At 38.3% G+C, this 12363-nt stretch overlaps 1 protein-coding gene across 1 annotated transcript in view; it reads right to left on the bottom strand.

The window, feature by feature from the left end:
- DNAH8 (dynein axonemal heavy chain 8) overlaps nucleotides 1–12363 on the bottom strand; it is a 331702-nt gene that overhangs the window by 204749 nt on the left and 114590 nt on the right. The window contains exons 32-34 of the mRNA XM_055330260.1: nucleotides 5545–5744; nucleotides 2563–2716; nucleotides 1002–1165 (exon numbers count right to left, since the gene is read on the bottom strand). Of these exons, the coding sequence (XP_055186235.1) occupies nucleotides 1002–1165; nucleotides 2563–2716; nucleotides 5545–5744 (518 nt within the window). The remainder of the gene's footprint in view (nucleotides 1–1001; nucleotides 1166–2562; nucleotides 2717–5544; nucleotides 5745–12363) is intronic.

Genomic DNA, 12363 nt, shown 5'->3' with positions numbered 1-12363 from the left:
TCCCCTTCCCTGGAATCAGTGAATGTGGCCTTATTTGGAAAAAGGGTCATTGCAGATGTGTTGAAGTTAAGGATCTCGAGTCGAGATAATGCTGGATAATCCAGATGATCCTAATGTGGAGGCCAAGAAAATTAAGGCCATTCTACCTTAAGTTTAGCGTTAGCACAAGTACAGCCATTTCAGTCCCCTGTGAATATGAGCTGAACTTTACCTTACTTCAGTTACAGGGAAAAAAATGCTTAAAGCCTTTGAAAGCGCCCCATATTAGAATGAGAACAGAGCTCAAGCCAGTGGCAGGAAGCCCCATATCAGAATGAGAACAGAGCTTAAGGCCCTTGAAAGCCCATATCAGAATGTAAACAGAACTTGAGAAATTCCTCCACCCCTTCTGGAGGTCCCCTAGACCAGCCCATAAAACTCAGCTGGAACCCACCTCAGGGTCCAAGTCCCTGCTCCGCTGTGTCGGGTACACTTGGACTCAAGCTCAAATTTGTTAATAAACCCTCGTGTGCTTGGTGGTTTCTCGGATTCACAATCTTGGGCACAACACTAAATCCCATGACAAGAGTCCTCATAAGAGACACACAGAAAGAAGAGGAAGCAGAAATGTGAAGACAGGGATTGGAGTAGGCACAAGCCAAGGAACTCCCAGAGCCACCAGAAGCTTGGAGAAGCAAGGAAAGATTCTCCATTAAGCCCCTTTAGAAGGTGACACCTTGATTTCAGATTTCCTGCCCCTCGAAGGGTGAGCAAATAAATGTCTGCTGTTTTAAACCATCAGTGGGTGGGAATTTATTACAGAAGCCCTATAAAACTAATATGATGCCTTAACTCACCAACCCCAGATTTATGGTGTCCTTTTTGCAGAAAAATTAAATGTATGTTAAATTCCTATAGCCATTCCTAACCAAACCAGTAATGTCATCAATATTATTTACTTGCTTAGGATAAAACACCATTACGTATAAAAATGATAGATAACTTAAAACTTAAGCTCTTACCCAGTGAGTGACTTCTGACATACTTCCAACTGTTCATGCAAATGAGGTAAAAGTTGCCCCATGGTCTCATCTCCAACACAGCAACTGATCACATTGGGGTTCTCATGAGCTCGCTGCATTATCTTTACCCATGACTTGTCAATATTCTGAAACCGCTTTGCTTCCTAAAAACAAACTCCTAGTCAGTAAAAAATTAGCATTTGAATAAAGCAAAGTCTTCATTATGGAACTTCCTAGAGTTCCTCTGACCGGCTTCTATTAGTTCTCAGGCTACATAATTTAAAGGCGCAATTTTTTTTTAATCTGAATTAATTCTGGACAACAAAAACCCAAAGTCATGAAACTGCTTATTGAAATACTGCTTTGTCACAATGGGGCTTATCGCTTATTTGTTTTCTTACATTTAATACATTTTTCAAAATGCCACACTTTTCATTTGCAGAGCTATCAACTTCAAGCTCAAATCTAGTCTTTCAGCACCCCAGGTGTTTGGTTTGATGAGCAAATTGAAGAAGCATGAAAATAATTTGATCTCAAGATCCTCTGAATAATTACAGCTCAAAAATACCCCAGGAAAAGGGGGAAAAAAAACAGTAAAACTCCAAAACAAAGCTTCATTTACATTTTTGCAAATGAAATTTTGCTATTTACTATGGATGATATTAAGCTCTGCATTCAATTGCAAAAATGCCTCTAGAAATGGCATAATCTTGCCTCTTTTAAAACTTTTAAGGGTATTTTTAAAAAACAGTGCAACTCTCTGATTAAGAACAAAAAGAATTATGTTTAAAAAATGTGTTACAAAGAGAAATGAGCCATTTTCAAAATCCTTTTATCCTTGACTTTTAATTTATAGAGATCCTAGACAGAAATTCAGGAAGAGCAGGCTTAATTTCATAAGAGAGACGTTATCTTCATAGAACAAAGCTATTACTAAGTTTATTTAAAAGGCTCAAATAAAGCTGTTTTAAGGATTTTTGTTAAGGATTTCTGAGGCAGTTTCTTTGCCCCATGGTATAGGTCTGATCTGTTACTGGTCCACTTACTAATAATTAATTTGTGCTTCCACAATACAGATTAATTTTAATTCTACTCTCAGAGGAAGATTGTAAGGTTAACTCTTAGAAGAGATGAACTACTATACTTTAATAGTAGATATTTGAATGTACCTCACATCCTTAGACAAGAGATTGCAAAATCTTTCTTTCTACTAATATAAATTTCTACTTCTTTCTACTAATATAAATTTTAAAATCAGCACATTTAAAAAATTTATTTTGCAAAGGGGCCAGATAAGTAAATATTTTAGGCTTTGCAGGCCATATGGTCTCTGTTAAAACTACTGAACTCCGCTGTTGCAATGCTAAAGCAGCCATAGACAGAACATAAATGAATAGATACGGCTGTGTTCTAATAAAATTACTTACAAAAACATATAAGTGGGCCAGAGATTGCCAACCCTGGTTTAAATAATCAAGATACAACCATATGTCCTTGTAAAGGGACATAGAGACAACACACATCAAACTGTACTATCGGTAGTTATAAAATCCCTATTTACCTGAGGTAGCTGTTTGGCAATATCTCCACCTACAAAAACAGCTTCAAGATAAACCCAAAGGTTCTGGACTACTAGCCACTCTTCAATTATGTCTGAGGAAGTGGACAATTTATACACCCAGTTCTGGATTGTTTTTTTAAATGGAGCATTATATCTAAAAAGTAAAAATGGAAAAATATTGTATTTTAAGGATGATTCAGAAAATACATGGACTAACAAAGTAAATTAGAGGAGAAACATTCCTTTGGAAATGGAATATTTTTTTTTTCCTAAAAGGCAGTTCCTAATAAGTTTGACATGGATATGAGGTATTTGCTTTTCTAGGAGTAAAACTCATAATTATAGAATTTTTACTTGTTTCTGTATATCAGTCACAGACCAGGAAGATGGGCCCAACTTTGTGACATAGAGGTCCAGCAAAAGAATTGTGCTGGTTGTTTCTGGGAATAAGGTGTTTTGACAAGGTTTCTGTGAACCAAAGCCAAGTGAACACTACCTGCAAGAATAACACATAGGGTACTGATCCTGGTCTATGAAACTATTATGACAAGACCAATGTCAAGATTGAGGGTTGATGCCCACTTTGCTCTTTTCTCACCCACGGACCGCTAATTCTACCAGAGACTGTGCCTAGATTCAGATAGTGTTAGAGATCCAATAGCCAACCCCAAACAGTATGTTTCCTGTTTTCTCAACATCAGAGCAAGCTGTACAGTTCATGAGAATTCAAGGTGTCCAGCAAGCTGGGCACAACCAAGAAAGACAAGAAATACAGTGGATGTCATGCAAGAAGTGATGGGAAGACAGTGAGCAAGAACCCAATTACCTATAGTTGGATTAAGAAGCTGACCTCAGTTTGTGGCAAAGACAAGTAGTTTTTTTTTTTTTTTTCAAAGACAAGTAGTTTTGATGTGGTGTAGTGCCATATCTGGTGGGTGGCCCTTATTGACAAGATTTCTAAAACTTTTCTTGATCCGGGGCAGGGTGACTTGAAGGTGCTCACATATAAAAGGCAGGGGGGTTCTGGGCAGCCCAGATGGCTCAGTGGTTTAGCACTGCCTTCAGCCCAGGGTGTGCTCCTAGAGACCTGGGATTGAGTGCCACATCAGGCTACCTGCATGGATCTTGCTTCTCCTTCTGCCTGTGTCTCTGCCTCTCTCTCTCTCTCTCTCTCTCTGTGTGTGTCTCTCATGAATAATTAAATAAAATCTTTAAAAAAATAAAATAAAAATTAAATAAAAATAAAAGAGGGGGTTCTTTTGGGTCTAGTTTGGTGCCTGAATCCAATCCATAACTTCTCTGGAAGCCTCTGTTATGCATGGAGGGATAAAGGGAGTTATATAAAAATTTCCCCAAAGAGATAGGTATAAGCTATTCAGGCAGTTAAGAGGCATTGTATTCAATACATAATTTATATTGTCCATCTGACCATCATTCTAGAGCTGAAAGGAAGTCAATATGCTAAGAGCATCTTCAAAAGACATGCACACTAAGATGGTATGTATGGGCACTTCAGGAAGTTGAAACAGCTACATTTTTTAAGTCAAAATGGTCCTGCGCAGAAAAATAAAAAAAGTCATCTTTGATGGCATATAACTTCCCAAAATGAAAAAAAGGAGACTTGAAATAAGATCTAGCATGACCAGTTCCTGTCCTTTGGTCATTGTACAACTTTGCATGATGGAACATGTCATGACTGATAGAGCAGTCCTACAGATCAATCAGGAATCCACTAGCAAAGTGTCACAATCCAGGCACTATCTGGAGTCAAGTCTCACCCATGGAGATATACAATTTCCTCCTGAGAGTACATCTAGGTCACACTAGAGACCCAGCAGGCACTGGCTCAGCCTGGAGTTTACTAGTACTATAAATAAGTATTATACTAATCAGGCTAAATCCAAGTTAAATATGAAATTAACAAAGCCTTCAAGTCCTGAATTCTTTGGCTACTGATACTGTACAGGTGAATCTACAGCCTTTCTTCAAGAGGTCATCAGTTAGGAAATCAGGATGGCAAAATGTGCAATGAACCATGGAAGCAGTATCCAATAAAGTCTATGAACCACCGAATAACCTCTGGTCACCTTTGCCAGGATTATTCAGATACCCTGAAAGCAGGAGATGTACCTAGGATCTTAACCTCGGCAAGTCAACCCAGAACTGTCAGCACTAGGAGCTTTGGAATTAGTACATTATCCAAATGCAAGACTGCCTTTGGGGCCAGAGGTCATGTAGGATATCATTCATTAACCTAGAGAAGGAATATTAGCATTCCCATGCCCCCAGATATTGATTCTACTAGTGGTGAGGTTGTGACATATTTCTTAGGTGTGTTAGAGTAAAGAACAGTGGAGAATTACTGCATGGTCAGCTAGGGAATTCAAGGTTGCTAATGCCCAGAGTAGGACCTGACACTATACTTAATCTGAGACCCATTTTCTAAAGATGTACTCAAGATCACCGTTACCTTCCACCTGGTTCAATAACCCAGTGATGGACAGGTCATCTCATTTAGGGCCCAGCCACTTTTCACCATAAGAAATGCATGAAATGTTTAGGTAACAAACTCCTAACAATATATTCCTTTCGTGTATTGGCAGCATACTTTTCCTAGGTCATTGGGTGAATACTCGAGCAGGGTTAGCCAAGGAAGGCAAAGATGACAAATTGGAGGAACCAAAGAGAAAGAAAATAAAATAAATAGGTCATCTCAGTGGGGAGCCAAAATGTTCAAGAAATAAGCTGGGGGAAACTAATTAAGATTGCGCCCATCAGAAAAGCAGCAAGAAGAGGTGAGTACCATAGAGACAAAGGTCATGATTATTAGAGAAAATAGGTAGCTCGTTTAAGGATAGACAAGAGTGAGCACCTGAGGTCAGAATCTTGTGTCACATCACAGCTGCAAAGCTGGGCTTCCACCTACTATTATATGACTCTAAAAACCAAAGTAAAACCTTCCCCCCAGAAGCATAAAATTACCTGTTGCTTAGTAAAGAACCTAAAACCATTAAACTATCTTCCATCAAGGTGATAATTTCTCCTGATTCGGTTCCTTTGAGAAGGAGCTCTCCTTTTCCCTTAAATGCTGCAAAACTCAGGTTCTGGTTGGTCCAATTTTCAATCACCTGAGTCAGCTTGGCTTCAATATCCTTCTCCTTAATGGCAGATATGCAAATATCCTTCAGAGGGAGATCAAAGAATATGTCGTGACATATTACAACTAATTACAACTTAGGTGCCTTGTAAAATCACAGAATTTTGAGCTTAAACCTAGAAGTCATTTGGTCATTTTGTGGTCAAGAAAACCAGGCTCACAACCATTGTGCTAAAAGTTCGAATCAAAACCTTCTGACCATCTGACTACTCATTGTTTTATGGTACCATTTACATTCGATAACAGAACTTAAGTCTTCACGTTTCTTGATTATCCTTTTAATTGGAGTTTTTTGGCCAAAATGGAGATAATCACAGCTCCTCTATCTCAGCAGGTTGTTATGGGAAACAAGGGAGACTATATGCGGGGAGTCCTTTGAACTCTTCAAGTAACTAGAATCATTGCCATATTCCAGCATGTTCCAGCTGTAAAATGAAGGTCTCATCTGCTTTAAAGTCATTTTATTTTTTTTCTTACAGGTGTTCCTGTTTTTCTGAGAATCCTTGATACGAAAGTCTCACAAGGGAAAATAAAAGTATTTTCCCCATCATGCCTCTATTTATTTTCATACTTAGAATCACAGATCTCAGAGATGGGAAGGAATTGAAAGGTGCAAGGTATTTCCACAAATAATTATAATACCACATAGCATGTACTAAATGTCCTAAGAGTGGAGTGACCTGTTGTGAGTTCTGAAAAGGGAGAATAGACTTCTGCCTGCAGTCAGGGGAGAAGGCCTCATTGATAAGGGAGCATCTGAGACTGAGTGGGATTCCTGTGAGTGGTGGGGGCAGATGTTCTACAAGTGAGGAGAAAGAGTTCATTTAGAGGCAGTGAGTCCAGGGAAAGAGTGAGTGAGTCCAGCTTGGCTGGACAAAAATTCTTTGAAAACAAAATTTCTGATGTGCATGTGTTGTTAAGGAGAGGAAAAGGTAATGGGGTGCTTGGGTTGTTCAGTCAGTTAAGCATCTGTCTTTGGCTTGAGCCCTGAGTCAGGCTCCCTGCTCCATGGAGAGTGTGCTTCTCCCTCTCCCTCTGCTGCTCCCCCTGCTTGTGCTCTCCTTCTCTTTCAAATAAATAAATAAAATCTTTTTAAAAAGAAGGGGAAAAGAAGAGGCAGAAACCATATATATGAGATTTCCAGTCACATGGTACAGTTCCTCACCTCCAAAAATATAGAATAATAGACAAAATTCAAACAGAGAAAGTAGAAAACATAACCAAGCTTAGAAACCAAACATCTCAGTGAATCAGAAGTGGAAAAGATACACAAACCAGCAAGTGGAGATGAAGCCCAGGCGTGAGGGCTCTAGTGAGGGGTGGGAGGCAAGCCCTTATAAATGCTTTGCACAGACATATCTGGCAGCTATACCCCAGGGTCCAGCACAGAGTCAGCCTGCTAAAAACTGCCCAGCCTTTCTGTAAAAAAAGGCCTATTTGCTTATCTTAGAGCTTCTGCCTGACAGGCAGGCATCTAATTTAACACACAGCTAGGGGCCTACTGAAATACTCCCCAAAGACTGAGGCTGGGAAGCACCACTCTTGCACTGTCCCTCTGCCTCCCTTCAGGTCACCAATACCTCCTGGAAAGAAGATATGCACTTGTCTGGCTCTCTGGGTTTTTTTGTAGTTGGCACCCAGGAAATGTCTCTTGATCACCTGATTCTGGTGGCAAATGAGGTTTATGTTTAAGGTGCCACAGGACTATAATAAATGAGGGGAAAGTTCTTAATCAGCTACCCACCCCCAGGGATTAGTGCTGAGATCTAAGACTAAAATGCCCAATTTCTTAAAGAGGCCTACTGCTTTATCTTCACAGCTGTGGCCCGAAGAGCAGATTTCTAATTAAACATACATCCAAGGGCCAGCTGTAATCCTCTCCAGAGACCTTGAAGGGTGAGGACTATATTCATACTCCTTATGCTGTGCTCCCAAATGCTGGCATTTCCAACAAAGGAGCTTGTATAAACCATTGGCACCCCAGCAGTTGTTGCTGTCACCCAAAAGGCATATCCCTTGATAGCCTGACTCTGATGACCCAGTGGGGCTTGTGTTCACAGGTTCAACAGAATAGTAGCAAACAGAGAAAGTTCATAACTGGCTATCGTTCTAGGATTCAGTGCAGAGAGAACAGACATAAATGCCCATCTCCTAGTGCTCTCCTAAAAGAGATATATTTGCATACTTTAAGAGTGCCTGCCTAAGGATATAACTTCCAATCAGCCTGGATCTAGGTACTGACTGGGATCCTCCACTTTGGCGCCAGACAGGTCTTGTTACACTCTCAATTACTGGGAGCAACTAAAGATAAAACAGACTATTGGGACAAACACAAGGATTTAAGACAACCAAGAGCTAGAGCAGGCTTGGAGGATAAGTTTCCTTTCCTACGCAAGACCACTCCTTCAAGACTGGGAGAGGTGGCTGTTTTATACAATGCATGAAAACCAACAGAGAGAGGAAAGTGAAATGAAGAAACAGGAATATGATCCAAATGAAAGAGGTTATGACCTTGGAAAAAGACTGTAATGAAACAGAGATGAGTGACTCACCAGATAAGGAGCTCAAAATAACAGTCATAAAAGTATTTACCAAGTTCAGGAGAACAATGCATGAACAAAGTGAGAATTTCAACAAAGAGAAAGAAAATATTTTAAAAGTACCATATTAGCAGTCATGGAGCTGAAGAAAACCATCACTAAAAAGCACAGTAAAGGGGCTCCACAGAAAACTAGATGAAGCACAAGAAAGGATCATGAACTTGAAGACAGGGCATCTGGTACCCAACCTGAGCAAAAAATTTAAAAAAGAATGAAATATAGTGAAGATAACTCAAGAGACTTATAAAAGAGCTTACATGAGCCAGCTTCACCTTATAGGAGTCCCAGAAGAAGAAGGCAGAAATTTTCTTATTTGAAAATTTATTTTTCTGATTTCTTATTTGAAGAAATAGTGGCTGAAAACTTCCCTAACCTGAGGGAGGAAACAGATATCCAGAATCTAGGAAGCCCAGACACTTTCAAAACAGATGAACCCAAGAAACGCACACCAAGACACCATACTTGAAGTGTCAAAAGTTAAAAAACAAAGAGAAAAATCATGAAAGAGGCAAGAGAAAAACAACTTGTTATGTACACGGGGACTCCCACAAGACTAATAGCAGATTTTTTTTTAGATTTTATCCGTTTACTCATGAGAGACACAGAGACAGAAAGAGAGGCAGAGACACAGGCAGAGGGAGATGCAGGCTCCATGCAGGGAGCCCGATGTGGGACTCAATCCCAGGTCTCCAGGATCACGCCCTGGGCTGACAGCAGCACTAAACCGCTGAGCCACCAGGGCTGCCCAGCCAATAGCAGATTTTTCAGCAGAAGCTTTGCAGGCCACGGGGCACCTGGGTGGCTCAGTGGTTGAGCATCTGCCTTTGGCTGGGGTAATGATTTCAGGGTCCGGGGATCGAGTCCCATATCGAGCTACCCCACAGGGAGCCTGCTCCTCACTCTCTGCCTATATCTCTGCCTCTCTCTGTGCCTCTCATGAATAAGTAAATAAAATCTTTAAAAAAAGAAAAAAGAAATTTTGCAGGCCAGGAGACAGGAGCACAATATATTCAAAGTGATGAAAGAAAAAAAATGTCACCATGAATACTCTACCTCACAAAGTTGGCCTTCAGAAACAAAGGAAAGATAAAGAGTTTTCCAGACAAGCCAAAGCTAAAGGAGTTCATCACCATTAGATGAGCCTTACAAGAAATGTTAAGGGACTTCTTTAAGCTAACATGAAACAGTGTGCACTAGTAACAGGAAAATATAGGAACGTGTAGATCTCACTGGTAAAAATAAATATATAGTAAAATTCATAATAATCTAATGCTGTGAAAGTGGTAAGTTCATCATTTATAATGATAGTATGAGGTTAAAAGGCAAATGTAGTAAAACTACTATAACTACAATATTTGTCCATGGATACGCAAGATAAAAAGATATAAACTGACATCAAAAACAAACTGTCAGGAGGGGAAGTAAAAATGTAGAGCTTTAGAATGCATTCAGACTTTAGTTATTAACTTAAAATAGACTGTTACAAATATTGCTTGTTATATGTAAGCCTATGGGACCTACAAAGCAAAAACCTATAGTATATACAAAAAGATAAAGCATACCACTACAGAAAGTAATCAAATAACAAAAGGAGAGAGCAAGACAAGATAGAAACAAAGGAATTACAAAACAGCCAGAAAATGATTAACAAAGTGGCAATAGGCATATACCTATTAATAATTCCTTTATATGTAAATGGACTAAATTATTTAAAAAAGACAAAGTGTGACTGAATGGATTAAAAATAAAACAAGGGGATCCCTGGGTGGCTCAGCGGTTTGGCGCCTGCCTTTGGCCCGGGGCGAGATCCTGGAGTCCCGGGATCAAGTCCTGCATCGGGCTCCCGGCATGGATCCTTTCTCCCTCTGCCTGTGTCTCTGCCTCTCTCTTTCTCTCTCTCTCTGTCTATCATAAATAAATAAAAATAAATCTTTAAAAAATAAAAATAAAACAAGATCCATCTATATGCTGCTCACAAGAGACTCAGTTCAGATGTAGAAACACACGGACTGAAAATGAGGAGATGGAAAAAGATACGCCATGCAATTGGAAACCAAAAAAAAAAAAAGCAGGGGTATTTATAGTTATATAAGATAAGATAGATCTTAAGACAAAAAACGTGATAGTAGACAAAGAAAGTCAGTATATAATGATAAAAGTGTCAAACTAACAAGAGGATATAATTTTGCAAATATCTATGCATCCAACATACAAGCATTCAAATATATAAAGCAAATACTAACATATCAAAAAGAAGAAACTGACAGCAATACAATAATAGTAGGGGAGGACCTTAATACTCTACTTTCTTCAATAGATAGATCTTTCAGACAGAAGATCAATTAGAAAACAATGGCTTAAATGACACATTAGATGAGATGAACTTAGACATATATAGAACATTTCATATAAAAGCAACAGAATACACATTCTTCTCAAGTGCACATGGAACATTCTCCAGGACAGATCACATGTTAGATCACAAAATAAGTCCCAATAAATTTAAGAAAACTGAAATCATATCAAGCATCTTTTCCAACCACAATGGTATGAAACTAGAAATTAATTACAAGAAGAAAACTGGAAATCAATTACAAGAAGCAAATATGTGGAGATTAAATGACATGCTACTGAAGAATTAAAGGCTTAAAGAATAAATCAAAAGAGAAATGATACCTTGAGATAAATGAAAATGGAAACACAACATACCACAACTCATGGGATGCAGTGAAGGCAGTTCTAATAGGGAAGTTCATAAGGAGAAATGCTTACATGAAGAAAGAAGAGAGATCTCAAATAAACAACATAGCTTTATATTTAAAAGAAGTAAAAAAGAACAAACAAAGCCCACAATTAGTAGAAGGAAGGAAATAACAACAATCAGAGTGGAAAAAATGAAATAGAAACTAAAAGGACAGTAGAAAAGATCAAAGAAACTAACAGTTGGTATTTGAAAATATAGATGAAATAGTTAAAGCTTTAGCTAGACCAACCAAGAATAAGGAGAGAAGACTCAAAATCAGAAATGAAGACACTAACCAATGCCATAGAAATAGAAAGGGCTGTGAGAGACTACTATGAGCAATTACATGCATAAAAATCGCACAACCTAGAAGAAATGGGTAAGTCCCTCGAGACATACCATCTACCAAGACTGAATTATGAAGAAATAGAAAGTCAAAACAGACTGATAACTAATAAGGAGTTAAATCAGTAATCAAAAAACTCCCAAAAAACAAAAGTCTAGGACCAGATGGCTTCACTGCTGAATTCTATCAAAAATTTAAAGAAGAATCAATATCAATCTTCTCAAACTCTTCTGAAAGATAGAAGAGAACACTTCCAAAATCATTTTATGAAGCCAGCATTACCCTGATACCAAAACTGTACAAAGACACTACAACAAAGAATTACAGGCCAACGTCCCTGATGAATATAGATGCAAAAATCCTCAATAAAAAAAAAATCCTCAATAAAATACTAGCAAACTGAATTCAACAATAATTTAAAAGGATCACACACTATAACCTTGGAATTTATTTGGAATTTATTCCAGGGTTACAAGGATAGTTTCAGTATCTACAGATCAAAGAAGGATAAAAATCACATGGTCATTTCAATTGATGCAAAAAAGCATTTGATAAAATTCAACATCTATAAGTGATATAACATCTCAACAAAGGTAAAAAGAAAGAACATACCTCAACATAATAAAGACCATATATGACAAATCCACAGCTAACATCATACTCAATGCTTTTGGATCTGGAGCAAGATAAGGATGCCTACTCTCACCAGTTTTATTTCACATAGTATTGAAAATCCTAGACAGAGCAATTAGGCAAGAAAGAAATAAAAAGCATCTGAATCAGGAAGAAAGAAGTAAAGTAAAACTATCATTATTTGCAGATGACATGATATTATACTTAGGAAATCCTATGTATACCAAAAACTGTTAGAACTAATAAATGAAATGTTGCATAAAACAAAATCAATATGGAAAATACGGTTGCACTTCTATACACTAATAATAAACTATCCTAA

This window comes from Nyctereutes procyonoides, unplaced genomic scaffold, assembly GCF_905146905.1.
Source record: "Nyctereutes procyonoides isolate TBG_1078 unplaced genomic scaffold, NYPRO_anot_genome, whole genome shotgun sequence".
NCBI classification, from domain to species: domain Eukaryota; kingdom Metazoa; phylum Chordata; class Mammalia; order Carnivora; family Canidae; genus Nyctereutes; species Nyctereutes procyonoides.
Note: the sequence above shows the minus strand (reverse complement) of the source record. Positions and strands in the feature narration are given on the sequence as shown.